This window comes from Pseudorca crassidens, chromosome 5, assembly GCF_039906515.1.
Source record: "Pseudorca crassidens isolate mPseCra1 chromosome 5, mPseCra1.hap1, whole genome shotgun sequence".
NCBI lineage: Eukaryota > Metazoa > Chordata > Mammalia > Artiodactyla > Delphinidae > Pseudorca > Pseudorca crassidens.
This window is the reverse complement of record NC_090300.1, coordinates 72,900,219-72,922,553: the sequence shown is the minus strand read 5'-3', so window position 1 is coordinate 72,922,553 and position 22,335 is coordinate 72,900,219. Positions and strand designations below refer to the sequence as shown.

At 36.0% G+C, this 22,335-nt stretch overlaps 1 protein-coding gene across 5 annotated transcripts in view; it reads right to left on the bottom strand.

Annotated features, from left to right (window-relative positions):
* Positions 1-22,335, bottom strand: part of OSTN (osteocrin) — a 38,207-nt gene that overhangs the window by 8,858 nt on the left and 7,014 nt on the right. For 2 of the 5 annotated variants that reach the window (XM_067738421.1, XM_067738419.1), the window contains exons 2-3: positions 18,023-18,121; positions 15,181-15,395 (exon numbers count right to left, since the gene is read on the bottom strand). In XM_067738421.1, coding sequence (XP_067594522.1) covers positions 15,181-15,395; positions 18,023-18,121 — 314 coding nt within the window. Of the gene's footprint in view, positions 1-5,139; positions 5,232-14,636; positions 14,786-15,180; positions 15,396-18,022; positions 18,122-21,949; positions 22,039-22,335 lie in introns of those variants that run through there. The other 3 variants (XM_067738418.1, XM_067738420.1, XM_067738417.1) reach the window with 3 other exon arrangements.

Here is a 22,335-nt window from a genome sequence, read left to right as displayed (position 1 = left end):
AGGTGAGTGGAGGGCCAGCTAGCGAAGCCTCATCTGCCGCTCTCCATCGCTTGCATTACTCCCTGAACCATCTCCACTGTGGGACAATTGTCTTCCATGAAACTGGTCCCTGGTGCCAAAAATGTTGGGGACCGCTGGTCTAGAATGGTATTTGGTGACTGGTGAGGATATCCTGGACTTCTGACCTATACAATTGTAAGATAATATAATTTGTGTTGGTTTAAGTCCAGGAGTTTGTGGTAATTTATTACCATAGAAATTAAAAAAAAAAAAACTGAATACATTTGTCTGTATGATTTAGGGCTGATGTCTGAGTATAAATGGTTAATACATAAAAACATTAAACTGTTGTGATTTTTATTCCTTGAGCCCTTAAATTCCTTCATGGACCACTCCCTGTTATAACTCCAGGGAAGGGGTAAGGTAGAAGCCATCCCGGGATGGAGGAAAATGCTCAGGGAAAGTCCCAGACAAGCAGAAGAAGTGAGAAACCAGCCCCTTCCAGGTGTTCAAAGGACTGATAAAAAGAGGAAGAAAATGGCACCTGGGGAAATAGTAGTGCCTCACATGTGAACTGACCTCCCAAAGCTTCTGCAGAATGGATAGTGTCACAAAAAATAATCCTTTTACTTTCTTAAAGAGAAGTATGATGGTTTCATGCATCATTATAAATTAGAACAGAACATTTATTGGTCCATACTACCAATGTATATTTTCAAAAGTCAAGGTAAAATAAATGAAAATAACATTTTTTTCTTTCTTTACTATGGTTAATCTACTTTTCCTGGTCAAGTAAACTAGAGGGAGTTGTGGTATGGTAAAAAGCAAAAATAAACTCTTTTTCTCCTTCCTTCTTCCCTACTCTTTCCTTCCCTTCTTTCACCCAGATTTGATCCAAAAAGTATTAGCAACCAGGGGATGTTGACTTGGATTCTATTTATTACTTCTACTTACCGAAAAACAACAATACCTTAATAAGTTAAATAATTTCTACACAGTTTCTATCTATTCAGAAGTGAAATGGTAAACTAGTATTTCTCTTACATTTTTGCTGATATGAAATATATATAACCATACTACAATCTACAACACATACACTGACAGTAATACACAGTGTATAAAACATACATGTTAACATAGAAAGATATTTTTAAGACCAAAAGGGAAAAACGTACTTTTTGACTATCTAGTCCCTCTTGTGACAAAATAACAGTATGACATGGCTTATATTATATATCCATTTAAAACAATCCACCTTTTCCATTCTAAAATATTCTGAAAGTAGTTTAAGGATACAGAATAACTATTAAAATAATATAAGAAGGATGGATTATTTTAAATATAATTTTAAACTTCAGACTAAAATACAGACTTCCTGAGCCAAATAGGATTTTCTTTAAAATTTATATTCTTTGGGCTTCCCTGGTGGTGCAGTGGTTGAGAGTCCGCCTGCCGATGCAGGGGACACGGGTTCATGCCCTGGTCCGGGAAGATCCCACATGCCGCGGAGCGGCTGGGCCCGTGAGCCATGGCCGCTGAGCTGCGCGTCCGGAGCCTGTGCTCCGCAATGGGAGAGGCCACAACAGTGAGTGGCCCGCGTACCACAAAAAAAAAATAATAATTTGATAATTCAATTTCTAAAGATGTTCACCATTCTAAAATAACTGTTATAAAACTTATATTTAAACTTTTTATTTAGAATCACTTCGTACATACCAAAGAGTCTATAAATTCACATATGTTCAGTTTAAAAAAATAAAATAAACGTCCCTATTGGTAGCACAAAGTTAAGAAATAAAATATTACCAGTACTTTAGAAGTCCTCAGTTTTCTTCCTCCCAAGTTGAATCCCTCCCATGACTTTGTCCCAGAGGTAATCTGTAGGATGAATTTTGATCTAATATCTCCCTTCATTTTCTTTATAATCTATATGTTTTGTTCAAAAGTCTCTTGGTTAGTTTAGATGGCTCTAGAATTTTATTTGAAAGAAATGTGCGAATACTTCTTGACTTCTTTCAGCAAATATTGTGTTTTGAGATTTGTCCGTGTTGTCATGTGTAGATGTAGTTCTTTTATGTTCAGTGTTGTATGGTATTTCATTGTATGAATAATGAATAATGAATATACAACAGCTTATTAATACATTTTACCATGGATGGGAATTTGAGGTATTTCTTTTTCTTTATTGTTATGTGCTGTTCAGCTAGAAATTTTCTTACACATGTTTGCAATGCACATTTAAGGATTTCTCTACAGTATATTTTTAGAAGTAGAATTGCTAGTTATGCCTATACTTAATTTTATTACATAGTTCCAGACTGTTTTCCAAAGTTGTTGTACCAGTTTACACACCCAAGAGCAGTGTATGACAGTTCCTATTGTTTCAAATCTATGCCAACCCTCCCACTGTGGACTTTGAATTTTGCCAATCTAGTGCATTTGTTGTTGTATCTCATTGTGTTCTTAGTTTGCTTTCCGTGAATACTAATGAAGTTGCTCACCTTTCCCTTTGCTTATTGGCCACTTGGATTTCTTCTTTTGGAAGTACATAAGTCTGCTGCCTGTTTTTCTATTGGTTTGTTTTTCTTTTCAATATTGATTTGTAGGAGAATTTCTTATACTCTGAATATTAGACCTTGTCAGTTATGAGCAAATATCCTTTCCCATTTGTAGTTAATCTTCTTTATTGTGTCTTTTATGAAAATCTTTAATTTTGTTTTGAAATTTATCAATAGTTTTACATTTTGTTCATTAAATCACCTCTAATGTTACAAAAATATTATCCTATGTTGTCCTAAAACCTCTTGCAGTTTTGCTTTTCACATTTATATTTTTAAACCTTTTAAAATTATTTGTTATTTATGGAGTGACATAGGGGTCATATTTCTCCTTTTTATTCTATATTCACACCTAAGTATTCATAAATTTTAGATTCACCTTGTCAAGTTTCATGGGAAATCCTTTTGCAGTTTTACCTGGAATTGTATTGAATCTAAGGTATAAATCAAGTTGGAGAAAATTGAAATCTTCATAGTATTAAATCTTACTATCCAAGATCAGTTATTTAGTTTATCTTTAATGCCTTTTCGTATATTTTTATAATGTTCTCCATAAAGACCTTCAATAATTTATTGGATTTGTTGTTGCTTATCATTTAAGAATATATGTTGTAGGATTTTTTAATAGGAGTCCCTTATTTGGTTAAAAAAGGTCCCTTCTGTTATTAGTCCACTGGTGATTTAGATCATGAATAGATGTTTAATTTTATTGAATGCTATTTCTGCATCTTTTGAGATGATATGGTTTTATTTCTTCAATTTATTAGTTCTATTATTTGACTTTCTAAAGCAAATCAACATTGTACTGTATTTTTGTGATAAACCCAACATGATATTGGTGTATTATCTTTTTGATATATTTTTGGAATTGTTTTGTTGATTTTTTTGTTAGGAATTCTTATCTATAATTATTAATGAAGTTGTCCTGTAATTTTCTTTTCTTGTTCTCTCCACACATGGTTTTGGTGTCCAGATAATGCTATTCTCATGAAATGAGTTGAGAACTGTAGCTTCTTTTTTAGTTATCCTTTTGTTACTTATTTAATTACGTCATGGTCTGAGAATATGTTCTGTATGATAACCAAGCCTTAAAAATTTTAAGGCTTATTTTGTGAACAGATACTTCGTTAATTTTTTTTTTTTTTTTTTTTTTTTTGCGGTACGCGGGCCCCTCACTGCTGTGGCCTCTCCCGTTGCGGCCTCTCACGTTGCGGAGCACAGGCTCCGGACCCGCAGGCTCAGCGGCCATGGCTCACGGGCCTAGCCGCTCTGCGGCATGTGGGATCTTCCCAGACCGGGGCATGAACCCGCGTCACCTGCATCGGCAGGCGGACCCTCAACCACTGCGTCACCAGGGAAGCCCCTTCGTTAATTTTAATAGTCGTTTCATGTGAACTTAAACATTTTTTCCCCCAATTGTAGGATACACAACAATTTTTATTGATCCAGCTTACTGTTTTGAGTCCCAAGGAAAGAAACTTAGGAATCAGAGTGTGGAGGGTGTTCCCTAAAAACAATAGTCTGATTTGCTGTTACATCTTAAAGGGACAATAAAATGCTTGGCCCCTTTCAAGAAGGGCATGCAGCTCTACCAACACTGAGTAACAGCAAAAAGGGAAAGTATAGTAATGGCTAACAGAGAATGTTCATTTAAATAGTTCAGTAATTTAGATGAGTAAAACACAGAATTAAATAAATATACTTTAAAGCTTAGGTGAGTATAGTAGCCAGGCTCCAAGATAAACCCCAATAATTCTACTATAATGCAGTCTGCTTCCACATTGAACAGGGCTGACCTCTGTAACCAATAGCATATTGTGGAAATGACTTCTAAAGCTAAGTAATGAAAAATATTGCAGCTTCTGCCTTGCTTTGTTGGATCACCCCCTCTAGGGGAAGTCAGTTGCCATTTCCTAAGTTCATCTCACAGCCCTATAGAGAGGTTTACATGGCAATGAACTAAGGCCTTCTGCCAACAGCTAGTGAGGGACTGAGACTTCCTGTTATCAGCCTTACGAGTGGGCCATTTTGGAAATGGATATCCCCAGGCCCCATGTAGCCTTCAGATGACTGCAGCCCTGGCCAACTTCTTCACTGTAACCTTGGGAGAGACCCTGAACCAGAATCACCCAGGTAAACTTTTCCTAGATTTTTGATGCACAGAAACTGAGTGAGAACATAAATGTTTATTATTGTCTTAAGCTGCTACGTTTTGGGTAACTTGTTTGCATAGCAATAGAGATCTAATATGGTAAGATTCAAAGTGCTTTGGGATTCCACAAGAGAAGAGATCACAGCCAAGTTTGGAGGTTCCAGGAAGAACTGATAGGGCATATGAAAACAATAAAACAAATGGTGACCCCTGAGTCCTGCAATGTTGGTTACCACAATTTAAAATTACAGAATTAATAACTGACTATAGCAAGTTAGATATAAATATATGAGCTTGGAAAAACTAATGTATGAGACAGAGTAAAATGAAGGAGACTCAGCAAGGCCCTGTAAATAATGAAAAGAGAAATCATTGAAGTCCACAGTCATGTTTAAATTTAAAAGAGACAATTAGGCTTTCAAATTCAAATTCCAGAATGTTCTGATGAAGGTCCACATTAAGTCTGAGTGATGATGTAGTTTTTAGGGGCCAGTACATAATACCTTTTTTCCTGAGTCCACCTTCAGAAACTACAGAAATAAGATAGGAATGATCAATGCGGAGAAATCAAAATGTCATTTTGATCAAGCTGAATGTAGAATATGACTTAATTTGCATTTAAATGACTTTCTTACGTCTCCTCTGAGGATTAGACAGATTTACACAGTCATAATTATCAAATAAAAACAGAAAGAAAAGGGATGAGCTGAACATGCTCAACTACTCCTCGCAAACTGACCTATCAAGTACGTGATTACTTCTCCTTTGAGAGGGAGTGAATAAAGTGGTGGGGCTTGGGGCCAGTCTTTCCTTAACTGGAGTTTCTCTACGTGAAAACACGAGGCTGAGAAATATGACTAAATAAATGGGATATGTTTAGAATGATGGAAGAAACTGCTACTTCATTAGCACACAGTTGACTTATGACTTTTGGAGTTCTGTCTCAAAAGTGGTAATTCAATGTTAAATAGATTCTATTAAACTTATGATGATGGTGCTGACTAGGCATAATATCAGCTTCTGAAGTATTATCCCAAGGAAAGGGCCATATGAACAAGCATTCAGAAACAAACCAGGAACACTGGAATCAAAACATGAGATTTAAAGGGTTCACTGTAAAGTAACCCAGGCATGCTTGATTTGGAAACTACTGTAGAGCCGTAGGATTGAGCAGAAAGGATTTTCATTTGCTTGGCTCATGAGCCTCTTTGAGGGTCTGATGACACTCAAAACTTCTATCCAGCAAATGAATTTACACAAAAATGTCTTCTAGAATTTTCTTTTTGGGGGAGTAGGTAATGTACATTTCAAAGCCCATATATGGAATCAAGTATTATCCCTTTTAGGAGAAAGTTTTAAACCTTCATATATGTGTTAGAGTAGAGAGAAAAGGTAAAGGAACTTTACCATGGAGTTGAGCTGGGGTATAAGAGGCAAGCAGTAAAGAACAATTATTGGGAAAAATGACCCAAGGTCAATGCTCAAGGGCATTTCCTATAGTACAGACAGGCTTTTAAATATGAGGAAGGAAACATGGAAATAGGGCACCACATTCTGAATCCTTTCTCTGTGTTCTTCACTATGAAATGGAGCCCATTTTGAACTACCTCCTTTGGGTATTAACAGTTAAGTGCTGGAAAAAAGTAGCAAAAATCATGAGATACCTAGGTTGGCCTCAGCCTGCAACCTTGCTTCACAATGAAGTAGAAAGGTGAAATGTTAGGATTTTCACCTTTAATCTCTGGCATGGTCATCAAGAAGTGCAATCATATCTGACAAATTGAAGTTGGAATTGCTATTCTCAACTTTAGTCTGAACCTTATGTCTGGCTTTGGATAGACACACATATACCGTTGGTACAGTTTTTCAAAATGATTTATTTAATGCATGCATTCTAGGTGAATCTCACTTTTCCTGGCCTTGGACAAGTGCCTTATTCACATATAACTTTAATTTCTTTATCATAAGCAGCTTATTTCAGTGGAAAGTCATTGAACTTGGAGTTCAACAACTTGATATTCTAGCTACATTATGCCAAGGAAATCATTTTATATCTGTGAAAATATACTAATAAAATGGGACTAATATCTTCTTAGGGTGTTAGGAATAAAAAAAAAACCCCAGTGTATCAGAATGTTAAAATGGGATTCTTTCTATCTCAGTTTTGGCTGTGGCCTAGAAAAGTTGAAGAGGAAAAAAAAAAAAAAAAAAAAAACAGTGGTATTTTCTCTTGCATTCCAAAGTAAGGTGCTAGAGTTATGCACTATTTGTAAAGGAGGTTGTTACAAACTAATTTTCTCAACCTTCATCCAATAAAAAGATTGATACTGAATAGGTAAAGAAGGAGAATTTCTCTGGAGCAAGTTTTTGGAGAACAGTAACATTTCCCTCTTCTTTCATATAGAGAAAGGACTTCAAGAAAATCTTGACATATACCCATTGAAGCAGGGTAGACCTCACAGAACAGACTATGAAATCTAAAGGGCAGGATGCTGTAAGAATTGGCTCGATGCCAGAGTGAAGAAATGGTTATATAAGCGACAGCTTTACTTTCAGTGACCAGAGTCCAGGATGTGGGTTTTCTGTGGAACAGATGTAGAGCGGGCGTGTGGGTAGAGTTGGCCTAGGCTAATGATAAAAGGAAACTTCCCCGAAGGGCTTTTGGTCAGGGGTTATGGGTGAGGCACCAGGATGCTGCTGGTGGTGTCAAATGAAGAAACTGAGCGGGTAGGATAAAGGTGAGGAGTAAAACTGACCTGCTGAAAGAGAAGCGCTGCTGGAGGCAAGATATTTACGTCAATGTTCCCTACGGGGGGTTATGCAGTGACCCCATAAAACGGCCCATGGTGAGGAATCATCTTTGAGCATTTACTGAGGCCAGAGAGCACAAAAGTCAAGTCATGATAGCATCAGTCAAGTAAGACTTTTCTTTACTTCTCTGCACCCACATCCCCAGTACTGGAGGAGACATAAAGCAGCCCAGTGTGGTAGAGGAAGGGGTGAGGACAAACTGACCACACACCTCTTCCCAGTGCAGCTTTCCAGCTTGAAAAGGAGAAACATTATTAATATTCATAGTTTGGGCTAAAACATATTATTTTTATTATTTTAATTACTGAAATATGATTGTTTTTCTAATAAAAGCGATGAGACAAATTTTTATTATTTCAGTGTGACCTGTAGAGTCATAGTACCTGCCTGTGTTTTTACGCAAGAGATAGGAAACAACTCCTACTGAATGGGTTTGAATGCATGTGGGTGAGGGATAAAGTTGCTTCTCTAATTATGTTCTATGGAGTCTTCTCTTTCATTTAAGTGGTTATAATAACAATGTTAGAGAGCAAAGTGTTTATTGACCTGAATCTATAGAATGTATATAACTGTGCTGGGTGTCTTCCATCTGTTCTCCAGATACACTCTCTGACTTTTCTCACCCTACTTTCAGTCCCGGAAACTAACCTCTCTGGATCCCGGAAAAGTGCCTGTGCTCCCTGGCTTTGGTTTGGGACAGGCCTAATGGGCAGCCTTGGCAGGAGAGAGTGGAAGGAGAGAGGAAGTGAAGTCAGGATAATTTTCCCTCGCTGCCTCCTTGCAAGATCACTTCCTCCTAACTGAAGGTCACGGCTTCTCCCAAGGCATCTGACTCTTCAGACCAGGGTCCTGGGCTGTTGTGCCATCCATTATGATTTGCTTCTACCCAGCCTTTTGTAAATAGTCTTCCTGTGTCTAAATCCTTCTCAAATTTTCCTATTTCAAATGTTTCCTGTTTCCTGCCTGTTTCCTGCAGGAACCCCGACTGACACAATGATATTACTTGCTTTGCTGACCTCAAAATATTAATGGGAGAATTAAAACAATAATAGTTGTGAAAATGATTATCCTAATTAAATTCAGATATAAAGTATTATTATTTTTGTTAATATTTTACAAGGCATTTTTAGGGTTGTGTGAAGAAGTGAGAGAAACCACCCTTTAGAAAAATTCCAATACCTTCCAATATTAAAGTCAATTAAATTATCATTCAAATAGTAGATACGATTTTGCTAGGGATATGGTCATAGCTGCTTCCTTTTATTTTTCATAAGCTGAATGACCATTAACTTCAGGCTTTAAACAAGTGAACCGAATGAAGGAATATTTTGAACTTCAAAGCATAGTTGAGATAACCCTGCCCTGAGAATTAAAGTAACTTGCACATCCAATTGAAAATGAAGCTAGTGTCATATTCAGGTGAAAAAAATGTTAAATATGATATAAAATAGGAAACAACAGATGGTTATTTGCTTCATATTATGAAGATCTGACATAGACTTTGCCCTGGTATTTTTTATGTTTGTTTGTTTTCTTTTTTCTTTCTCCTTAGCTGTTCATTCATTCTTCACATTTCCATCTCTTATGGACCTTTTCAAAAGCAGAGTTTAAAATTTTTCTTTTCTGAATATCTTATAGTAATAGAAAATAAAATAATGCATTTCATATGCGTGAGACAGAGTTTTAAAATCCGGAGTCATGTAATTCAAGGATCCATAAACATGGATGGGAAATGTTACACCTTTAGTCTCATTATCCTCTAATTGAAATATAGCATTTGTTTCACTTATGAATGTAGAGAACAAATCACAAGGGTGTTAGTAGTAACTAACCCTTGCCACAGTAGAAATCACAGATACATTTGGATCACATTTTTGTCATTACAGATACTTTGAAATTGTTTTTATGTTCAGCACTACTTGAATTTATTGTTATTTAGACATGTCTTTTAGATCTTATTTTATGCATTAATAAAGAAGCATATATGTTGTCATATTACAAATTCATTTTAAGTATTATGATAATTCTGTTTCTATATATTAGTAACCTTTGAACTCATGACATTTGTCCATTTAAAAACAATATTCTGAGAAGGGGTCCACAGTGGCCCACGACACAGAAAGAGCTTATGAATTCCTAGATTTAGTTATGGGTGAAATCTTTGGGCTACAGTATGGAAAATGGATCTCAGACAGATAACCTTCTCTCGGTGAGTATCAGAAAATAGAAAATGCACGCCCTGAGAAGGAGAAAAATTGATGGCATATACATGAGCATCACGTGTTTGTAAGCAACAAAGAAATTGTTTTGTATACGTTCATGCATAGTAAGGTAACAAGATAATCCTGGCCTTGTGAATAATTCAAAAGCAAGTAAAGAAGTAGTAAAGCTATCTGGACTAAAGGACCAAAGGTCTTATCTCATATAATGTAATCAAAGAACAGCAAATAACATTATGTACAGCTCTCCCAAGCAAAATTACTATAATTTTTAGAAATCTTTTAATAAAATAGTTGCAAAACTCTAAACTGTATATTCTTGCTACTAAATGTAGGAAAACATTCATTTTAGTCCTGTGACTTTATCATATACATTTAAATGATTCTCAAATATCTTTGCAACAGATGATAGAAAAATTTAACATTTAATGTTTTTTGAGTTAGCATTATACTTCGAAAGAAATCTAAAATTATTTTTCAATTAAAACTCAAGAATGTGTATAGAAATATATTATGCAATATCTATTACTTATCTCCCATTGTTTTCCAAATCTCTAATAGACAAATTTAATGTTTGCTTTAAGACCAAGAACAGGAATTCCTGAATAAAAAATGAATCCTGAAGGAAAATCTCACAAGAAGTGTCCTTGGAATCTAATTCAAAGGGGTAAAACATCCACTATCAAAAATAAAAGTATAAAAGACATAAATTATATGTAAAAAAGAAAACTATTAATTTGTATATGTCATTCTAAATAAATGCTAAATAAAACAATCCTGATATAGGAGGTCACCTTTGTTGTTAAGCCATAGAGTACAAAGGAGCAGAGTCTCTGTATTCTAACTGTAGCCATGAAACAAAATATAGAGTCTTGATTAGGGGAAATCCTCAAATTTTCAAGCTCATGCGTAAACTTCTGTGCAAATGCATTAGCTGTCCTTAACACTTCCAACCTTCTGGAAGTAGCTGGAGGTGAAGGGAAAGGTAGAGAAAAAGGCAAAAGAAAATTGACCAGTTTTGACCTCTGAAGATCATTAATTACTAATATCTTTTCTTTATACAACACTCAATGGGACCATCACAATCTGGTTCCAGAGACACTGACTAAGATTATAGAGGTTTTGTACTGCACAGTCCAGAGGGTAACAATATGAATGATTGCTGAATACAGCATCCCTGTTTGGTCCTAACTCTCCTTCCCAATTTTATTTTTAACCCTGCTTCTTAGGTTGTAGGTTGATACTGAACCTACACCATGCTATTTAGTCATGCCAAGAACATGCCCTGAATGTTCATGCTTTTAAGCCATCTCTTACCTGACTTCCTTTTAACAGAATAATTTTTCTTAATCCAATTAACCTTTCAAAAATAGTAGTAGTTATTTGGGTCAAAATTTGCTGTTATTACAGAATTCAGCAAATCATCTTTTTTCACCATTTTTGGAAAATTATTGAAAAAATACCCATAATTTCTTTAAATAGTGATTATCTTCTACTTATCACCATTAAACTCTAATTAGATTAAATTGTATGTTATAATTTCTCTTTGTGTTCTGCATACCTTTGTGATATATTCTGAGTCATTTTCTTAGCGTTATCATTTGGTGAATGTATTTACTCTTCTGCCAGGTCTAATCTCTTGTTTATCTTATTGTTTCATTTCATTTCTTTAATTTGTTATGAAACATTTCAAACACAGGTGAAAATAGAATAGTATAATAGACTCCCATGTATGCATCATTCTAAGTCAACAATTACTGATTATGGTAGGTCTTGTTTCATTTATTCCATTCCCACTCCTGTATTATTTTGAAGCAAATCCCAGACAAATACTTACAACTAAATATTTAAATAACAATAAATCTAATTTTTAATGTAACCACACTACCATTTTCATATTTAAAAGAGACAGTAGGGCTTCCCTGGTGGCGCAGTGGTTAAGAATCTGCCTGCCAATGCAGGGGACACGGGTTCGATCCCTGGTGGGGGAAGATCTCACATGCCGCGGAGCAACTAAGCCCGTGCGCCACAACTACTGAGCCTGTGCTCTAGAGCCTGAAAGCCACAACTACTGAGCCCACGTGTTGCAACCACTGAAGCCCACGTGCCTAGGGCCCAAGCTCCGCAACAAGAGAAGCCACCGCAATGAGAAGCCCGAGTACCGCAACGAGAGTAGCCCCCGCTCGCCGCAACTAGAGAAAGCCGCGCGCAGCAACAAACACCCAACACAGCCAAAAAAAAAAAAAAAATAAATAAAAAAGAGACAATAATTACTTAAAATCATTAAGTAGCCACAGTGCACATTCACAATTGTCTCTTACACATGTTAATTTTTAAACAGACAATTGCTTGAATTAGAACCCCCCAAAACTGTGACTAGTTAATAAGTCCCTTAAATCTACTTTGATCTTTTGGATCCCTTCCCTCCTCCATCTCTTGTTTTTCTTCAAATCTTTGTAAATTATTTATTGAAGAAACTAGGTTATTTATTCTGCTGTTTTCTACAGTCTGAATTGCTGTTTGCTTCCCTATAATGTTTCTGAAGTCATTTCTTTGTCTTCTATATTTCCTGGACATTGGCAGGTAGAACTAGAGGCAAGAAAATTTTTTTTTTTTCCTCAGTTCTGTTACATAGGTAGTGTTGAGTTCTTCCACCAGGGAGCATATAATGACTCACTGTTTTTCCTTTTATGATGCTAGCAGAAACTGACAATCACTGCCTAGAGCCATCATTTCATTAGATTTTGCAAAATAGAGACATTCTAATACTACCACTCCTTCTTCATTTATTAGCTGGAATAATTCTATAAAGGAGAATTTCTACATCTACTAATTCTATTGTTTCTTCATTGCTTTAGCTGTACAATTTCTATAAAGAGAAAATTCCACGTTTTCCTTCTTCTCCATGTCTGCAAGCAACTATTTGTTGTAATATCCTTTTATGCTCAGTTAATAGCCGTGAAGCAATCAAAAACTCATTCTAAATTTCATATGCTCCCCCTACTGTCCCTGAATTGCTTGATACTTTGCTGTTTCTATATTGTCAGACTGCATAACTATAACACATGGCACTCTTTTTCTTTTTGTAACCGTCATCACACTTTAAGTCTAAAGTTATGTTCACACCAATTCTTATGATGTTACCTCTCCAGTCATTTTGATTGTTTGAAGAATTTCATCCAGTAGCTTCCTCGAGAAGTACTCATGAGAACAATATTCCCTAAATTTTTACACACTTATAATAGTTTATTTTTAGCCTTTATATGTGAAAATCTGTTCAAATGAATAAGTGCTTGCCAATTTCCTTTTCTTACAAGCCAAGCTATGTTAGATAGATTATATCTGCTAATATAGTATCTCTTTGTGACACTTCCTAAAGAAATTGTTATGATGGAATCTCAATGTAGATTATATATATTTATAAGATTTATGTAATAAATATTTGGTGTATATGCTATGTATGCTATCATAAATTCATATATAAATATTTACATAAATGTTTACATGTTGACTTTCAAATTATTTTGTAGACTGTACTGCAAGATCCAGGAATCTAAGAAATACTGTTTATTAGAAGGCACAATATTTTCTCCACTTAACCTTTGGCTTTCTATAACCTTTAAAAATTGCCTCTCTTCTTGCTTTGTGTTATAATTTGTTATAAATATTTCTATGTTTCTTACTGGTATGTGATCTCTTTGAGGGACAAAGACTGTATTTTCCTTCTTTTTTCCACCGTAGCCCAACACAGTGTCTAGAACATAAGTGGAACTAACTTACATTTGTTTAATTAGAATACGATCTGAATTTCAAAACAGATGTGTGGTATTTTTTTCAAGTACATGTTGGATAAATTATAGTCCCAAAGTGATGATTTTATTTACTAGTGTAACTCTGAGAATCTTTCAGAAGTCTAGCAAATTGCATCCTGTATTGATGAGAATCATCGAGCAAAAGCAAAGTCACGGACCAGGAACAAATGTGATGTGTCCTAGAACTCCAAGTAACCAAGTGAAACTGGACTAAAGGATGTGGAAATGAGTGCAGGAAGAAAAGAGGTGCCAGATTATGAACATTTTCATAGAATTTCCTTAAGGAGTTTGCTTTTATCTTGTAAGCAATGGGAACTTTTCATGGAAAGATTTTTTTGCGGTACGCGGGCCTCTCACTGCTGTGGCTTCTTCCGTTGCGGAGCACAGGCTCCGGACGCGCAGGCTCAGCGGCCATGGCTCACGGGCCCAGCGCTCCGCGGCATGTGGGATCTTCCTGGAACCCGTGTCCCCTGCATCAGCAGGCGGACTCTCAACCACTGCACCACCAGGGAAGCCCTCAGGAAAAGATTTTTGTGTTAGATGATCCCCCTGGTAGCAGAGTAAAGGATGCATTCACCAATAAAGGGGTGAGGATGGTGGTGGAAGTGGAGATGGGGAAAGACTGGAAATGGGGAAAGACTGGAGAAAGAAAACATGTCAAAAAGATGATTTAGGCCAGAATTAGGAAAGCCTTAATGTAAAAGGATATTCTGGAGATATTAAACATATAAAACAAATAGGATTTAGAGAATTTAGTGAATAATGGAACGTTTAATGTAAGCAAATGGAATCCTGGTGAGCAAAAGGGATCCTAGTAAATTCCCCAAATTCCAGACTTTGGGGAATTGGGTGATCTTTTGTGTCACTGCTGCTGTGAAATGTACAGCGTGAGGAACAGATACTGAGGGGGTAGAAAATGAATTAAGTTTGGAATGACTGCTTTAAAGTACTGACACTTACTCAATGATTAAAGAGAGATTTAATTATTCTAATTCTGTTATAATAGTTAACAGTTTACAAAGTACTCATTTGATTTTTATAGAGGTAAGTAATTATCCCCATTTTCCAGATAAATAAGCTGAAGATCACAGAGAATAAGATTCTTATACAAGTCACATGGCTAGAAATGCTTAGAAATTTGATTTAAACATATGTGTCCTGACTCCAGGTCCTGAGAGCTCTTCACTGCCTTCTTGGTATAGGAAAGGGGACTTAGTCACATCATTTGGAATGCTGTGTAACAAGGGTAAAAATAAAATGGTATTGTGGTTACCTTTATTAACTAGAAAATGCAACTGACCAGAACATTTATCTCATAGGACACACGTTTCCCCTTGCTTCCCAAATGCTGTTATGTCTTGTAAGAACTACTTTATATTTACATGCAACAGAATCTTCTTCAGAAAACATTTTGACAAAAATATTTGTGCATACCATAGCAGTTATTTTGCTCCCTAAACGTTATTTCTAAGATGATGCCATTAAACTCAGAAATTAGCTAAGACACTTTTAAATCTGTTTACCTACAAGGTTTTCATTGTATTTTTTTAATGTGGACTTCTCTGTTTCTGAACCCAGAGTGGAAGAATTAGAAAATGAAAATGTTCCTTCTCTAAGAGGTCACTTACCTCTGTTTACTTTTATGATCTACAGAGCCAGCTGAGAGTCTGTCCAGGGGAGAACCAAAACCAGAGAAGCTTCTTTTCTTCTTTGTTTCAATCACATCATTCTCCAGAGACACAAGTTCATCAAGAAGTAAGAGTTTTGCTGCCAGATCAGTGGCTGATTTCTCTTCCTTGACTGTGGGTGGTGACTGAACATCTAAGACTCTAGAATCAAAGGCCTATAGGGCAGGAAAGGTGATTCCATTCATTAACGAGAAGAAAATACATACAATCATCTGCATTTGGCTTCTGCTATTTTTAGCTGACATGCCTGTCATGAACCTTGATTTCTCATGAGTTGTGATCCAGAGAGAAAGACTTTTGGGGACAAAAACACATAGAGATGAGGTTTATCCAAAAGGAATGAAAGGGAAACTAAACACACACACACACATACACATACACACAAAGAAAAAAAAGGGTAAACTCCTCTAAAGGAGGCCTGCCTCTAAAATTTAGTATAACTGATTATTCTTTCAGATTCTTTCCCAGTAACAACTGCATCCTTCCTTATTACTCCAAAAGCACTTTATCTATACTTCTTTCATCACTGCCATCATTACATTTTCCCTTGTATTAGATTAGCTACAATATATTTGTATTGCCTATTAGATTGTGAGTAACTTGAGGGCAAAGACTATGTCTAATTAGTCTTTTATCTGCTCTATTCAATGCCTATCTCAGTATTTTGCTCATAGTTAGTATTCAGTAAATTTCTGCTGAATATTTATTGAATGAATTCTGAAAAAATCTGAACCTCATGTTATTTTCTTTTCACCACTCATTCATTCCTTACTGATTCAAACCACTAAACATCCACTGTGCAGGTCCTGCGTTAGACCCAAGAGATACAAAAATGAGTAAAATCCAGTCTGTGCCCTGAAGGAGCTTACCATCTCCACCCATGTGATTTACTAACACATATTAATGAGTGTCTACGATGAGTCAGAGCTATCCCAAGGACTTTATTGTCCCATGTCAGATTTCTTGTTTATTTGTTTGTTTACACATATTGCCACTTGGCATGTCATCCAAACCATAGAAGTGTAAGCTTCCGGTTTGTGAAGTCTGTCTTCCTTTCTCAGGCGCAGTCACAGCATTTCAGAAAATGCTCCTGCTAGCAACCTGAAGTCATTTTGTTGTGCAGGGGATGCTACTTCTTTCCCAAGAGCCTGAGACTATTCCCCTGTGGGAAGAAGGGTTAATAACTACAGGGGTCTCTTCCCTTTCCTCCTTTAGTCACATTCTTGCCAGACTCTTGGTCTGGGAAAGACTCTTTTCCTTCACTTCCTGTCTTTATTTTTGAGTTACTTCTCTTATTCTTTTTCTATTCCCTTCATTTTTTTCTCAATAAAATGAAACAGTAGTACTTTCCAAGCCTTTTCATCATTGACTCACACAATTCTCTTTTGCAATACTTAGAGTCCACCTCAAAGCTCTGAGACCTAAAGTCATTGAGCTCCTTCTTTCCTAAACCAGTGAAATCTGCTCTAAGTCTGGCCAGTTCTTTCTGGAAAACCCCTCTTGCCCTGCGTTTTCTGATTCCCATGAGGAGAGATTTATATCAGGTCCTCTTCACTGCTTAGTGCACACTCTCAATCACCATATAATTTATTTATCTCCTCTCTCCCTCTCTCTTTTTTCTATTCTGTCCTGAATACTGCCATGAAGTTAATTATCCCCAAACCCTACTTTCATCATATAAAAACATTAAAAATCTCTATAGCTCTTTGTAACTCATAGTTCACAGTCCACAACTTTAAAGAAAACCTCAACTTCTGTTACTTCCCTACCTAAGCCTGGCAGCATAGAAACTAAAGAGGGGAAGGATGTTATAATCATGAGAAAGAAACTCTTAAGATCAGGAGGCAAACCTCCAAAGGGCAAATTTAGGAGATCTTTTATTATCTCTCAGAGCTTCTTCCAAAAACTATGTGTTCATTCTTCCAACTGACGTATATACAAAGTAGATTTTTGTTTCTTTTTAAAGATATTCTTAATCATCAGGAAAAATTCACAAAACTTGTATAAAACTTGTCCTTCAGTAAAACACATTTCAGATTCTCACTTTATGTTATTTAAGAAGCACAGGGGCTTCCCTAGTGGCGCAGTGGTTGAGAGTCCGCCTGCCGATGCAGGGGACACGGGTTCGTGCTTCGGTCCGGGAAGATCCCACATGCCGCGGAGCGGCTGGGCCCGTGAGCCATGGCCGCTGAGGCTGCGCGTCCGGAGCCTATGCTCCGCAATGGGAGAGGCCACAACAGTGAGAGGCTCGCGTATGGCAAAAAAAAAAAAAAAAAAGAAGCACAAAGAATGTATGTTTCTATTAAGATCAAATGAGCCAAATTAACTTTTCTCTGTGTGGCGATGTCCTCACATTTCTTTTCCTTTGTAGTTTAGTCTTGGCAGCAAGAAAACATCTGTAGAGTGATAAAATTTTGGCCCAACTACTCAAATCTTGACATGTAAATGACTTCAAATTTCACATAAAAGCACTTTATCTTCATGTAATTGATTCAATTATAAATATGGCTGAAATTATAATGAATTTTCTCCTATAGTTTTTGTTCTATGGAATACAAATCTTTGTTGTTACTTACAGATTTTTTTTTTTTTTTTTAACATTTAGATACCTGGTTTTCTCTGAATCCACGGTGAGGACAAGGTATAGAAAGAAATGCCTATTTACTTGATTTTTGTGTTATCAAACCTTCTCCCTACTTGTCAGCAACACCTGCTTCTGACATTAGTAAAAATGGCTTATGTTCATAAAAGAAGTATGGTCCCTTAAGCTAGTTTCCATTACCTCTGCTGTGACATCCACTGAGAGCACTTTTCCTGAGCTCCAGACCACCAACGTCGCAGCCAGGATAAAATGTGCACTTGCCAATCTCCAGTCCAGCATCTAAGGGTCATACACATCATGGTTAACATTGATTAGTCTGGCAAGATAGAAAACAAAAATGTCTATAAAGTTTGTTATAGGCAGGTAATAAACCAAATTATTCAGCTTCTATGTGTTGGAGTGCACCTCTGCAAAACTTATATAATACTTAATAGAAGCTGTAGATCTCCCAGAATGAATTCTATCAAGGCTTCATTTCCATGGAAACCTAGACTGGGGTTGTAGAGCTATAATCATAATTTAATTCTAAGCCAAGTCTGAAAAATCTAGTTTGTGTAACTTTATTCTTTGACTCTCTAATCCACAGACTACAACCTCATGTACCTAAGGGGAAATGTATTAAATTGACTACGTATGAGAGACTAAGGCCTGGTGGGATTTGTGGTGAGCAAGAGAGAATGTGCTGTGTCTAAAAGTAATTCAATTCAAAATTTCAGAAACACCACAGTTCCAACAGGAGACTATCTTTATGTCCTGTGATATGTAAGGATTTCTAGAGCAAGATTCAAAAGGTAGATCTCATGGAAAAAATTAATGAATTACACTATATCAAAATTGAAAAATTCTACATGATAAATACAATAAACAAATTACAATAAAAACCAAATTAAAAATGGAATATATTTTCAACAGACATAAAAAAGAAAGATTAGCATTTGGAACATCTAAATAACTCTGATAAATAAAATTTTAAAAACAGACTCACAAGTAAAACTGGGCCAAAGTTTATAAGGAGACATGTATCTGAAAGTTCATAGCTTCATTTTATATAGTAGTAAAAAAATGAATCAACTCAAGTACTCTACTCAAGAGGAAATGGATTGATCAAATGAGGTAAATTCATACTATGGACTTTACTCAAGTAAATTAAATATGGGTGTTATCTACTGTTCAAAACAAATGACCTGAATGTTATGTGTAATTATATGCAAGGATTTAAAAAAACAGATTTGAGGGGAGATTAGAAGTTCTAGAACAATACATATGCCAAGCTACCATTTACCTAAATTGGAAATACGTAAAGCAATTTCATATATTTTGAAATCTGTACATATAATTAAAATATAAACCAATGGAACTTGATTCATGACTATGATTACTTCTGGGGAGGGTGGGGAGTACATGAGATTATGGAGAAAACATAAGGGACTCAGTTTTTATCTCTCTCTATATACATAGTAAAGCAAACATGTTAAAAGATTACATTTGTTAATTCTGTGTAGTAAGCACAAAGGTATATCATTTATGAATTTTTACATTAAAAAAACCTATAAATCCAATTAAAGCTTATCTACAACCGAGACCAGGCCTGTGGGATGCCAGTTTTGCCACTGGTTAAAGCAGAAGGCCTTGCCCTGCTGGGAGAAGCTCACGGGCTGTGAGCTACCAACAGAACGGGCTTGACTTCACCACTTAGCACGTGACATTGGGAAGTCCCCCAGGCCATCCTTCATGAATGAGAAGTTTCAGTAAACTTCTGTTGCCTTAAAAAAATCATTTGGAAACCTACAGGGAGCAAAAAGAAAGGGATCCTAGGATCGATCTGAAGAACTGGATTTGACTCATATTTACTTTAGAAATAGTGTGACCTTGAGTGTGTGTCATTTAACCTACTTGAGCTTTATTTTCCATATTTGTGAAATGAGGAGTAATTCTGACCTCAGAAGAACTTTTTGAGAGGATTGGATTAATTCATGTATAACCTCTTTATCCCATATAGAATTTATAATTTGTAAGTGAAAGAACATTTATGAGATATTACTAAATATTTCTTTAATAACTACATTCTCTTTGGTGTGATCCAAGATTTTCTTTATGACATTTCCTTAAAATGTTGTTACTGTGAAACCTCAGTGTGGATTTTAGTAATAAATGTATCTGCTAGAATACAGACAAATAAGACCTAGACAGAGTAACATCTGTATTAAATGTGTATTAATACTTAAAATGGAGATAAAATATTTTAGTATTGTCTATAACATTTATTTATCAAATGTAATCTTAATTTTCATGTAATGCAGCCTAAACTAGTTCTTCATTATGTCATCAATTACTCTACTTTGCAATCTAGTCATACAATGTTGTTCACTAGCTGTTTATCTTTATTCCACAATTTCTGGAAGGGAGCAGTAAATTCTGTGTCCTCTTTCTGACAAACTTATATTTAATATTTGAGTTTTTCGATAAGTATCTAAAATCAGCTAATCATGATTATTTCTCTAAATTGAGACAGGAGAAAAATAACAAGCATGAATGTAAAAGTTATCTGGTAAAAATACCAACAAAACACTGCATTACTTATTTCTTTAGAAAATCAGCCATTGAATCATTCTTCCTTCTGATTTTGCTGCTGTCTCTGACTTCCCTCAGCAAAAGGGAAGACATATCAAAAACATAAGTGTATTTTTACAATGAGCTCATATTTCTGGCATATCTTTTTTTTAAAATAGCTCTTTCATTCAATCAAAGATAAACTATGGTTGTGATGTTTTTCTTCCACTTTTTTTTATCATGCTAAAAACAGGTTACAAAGTGTGAAATTGCTCAATTTTATGAGCTTCCCCATGTGGATTTCCTTCAACTATTTTTATGCACATTTTACTAACCAGTTTTCTCTTCATCTCTGCAATCTTATAAAAGGCACAGGATGATGAGTGTTTGTAATATTGATGATTATGTCTGAGGCATATATTTTTGTGCTTGGGTGTATATAGGAAAAAAGTCATCATGTATCATCTTACAGATAACCACATCCTGATTATTCGGATAGGGAGATATAAAAATAAATGCTGAGTTTAAATACACCCATTTAATGGTTTAAAGCCATGCTTGCAGCCAGTTAACGAAAAGGCCAAGTTCCTAAATATGGCATTTGGTACACTAATGAAAACAAACACCCTGGCACCTGCCACACAAAAGACATTTGATTAACTAGTTGAAACTTGATTGCTACAAAATTAGAAACAGAGGAAATTATAGGGAGGGAAGGAAAAGACCAGGTTCAGCTCCGTTTTCCTATTTTGTTGATAGTGGATAAATATAGCCCATGACTAAAAATCTACCCAGCCCCATGTACACTCCAGATCACAGAAAGAACACTCAAAGGATGTTCATTGTGTGAATACATGATAGGGGAGGTGTTTGCAATTTTTTTTAGTACAACTATACTTTTCATTGAGTAATTTTTGAATAACATTTCTCTAATGTGAGGAGCTTCAAAAGAGACAGTGGGCATGGGATCTGCCTTATAAGAAGATTAAGCTCTGAAAGTCCAGCAGTAAAGTACCTGGTTTAATTATATTTAAACTAGGATTAAATGAGCAGTCTGTTAAAATGAAGAAAGATGTTTGCATTATTGAGAATCAGTGCTGCAATGAGTCATTGTTACTGTGAAAAATGATCTCTCAAGTGGGCTCTGTGGGAAAAAGATTGGTTGCCACTGATCCAAACTATCTGCCTTTGAGGGCTGGTGTTGAAGAAAAACACATCACTCAGGTGACGAAGGAAATTTCTCTTCAACAACGTCTGACTTAGGGATAGTAGATCTAACCATTAGAAATTCACAAAAGGACTGAGTTTTGGGGTTGATTCTTGATAACTTCTGGGATAATTTCTTGATTAGAACTATTCCATATAGACTCTATCCACCCTATTTTCAACAGAAATTAAAAATAAAGCCTTAATTAAAGATAAAGGACTTTTAAAAAGTAATTATTATTATTTTTAATCCTCTTCTTCTGCTTTGGCATTGCAGACATTTAAGTGAGATTTAACAGGACGTGTTTTGAAGGGTCTCTAGTTCTGACATTGGGAAATGACCGTGTGTACCTGCACACAACACTCCCCAAATCTTCTTTCTCTGAAAACGGGGGTGGTCTTCTAGGCAAGTGGTGGATCAGCTTGGTCCCGCAGTAAATCTGTAAAACGGAGTAAGTTCTTCTTCAATGTACCCTTTACCCTGCCCCATAAAGTCATGGTCACCCAGGTCTTTTTGATAATAGAGGAAAGCTTCCAGGATAGTAGATAGCAGAATAACTATCATTTTTTATTTTAAAGACGGGCCTAAAAGGGACAGTGGTTAACACAGTCTGTGTGGCTCGCTGTGATACAAAGAGACCTGATCTAGAGGTTCTGAGACTCAGGCCCTGCCTTGGCTCAGCTGCTAATTCACTGTATGATTTTGGACAAACCCTTTCCTCTCTAGACTGAGTAAA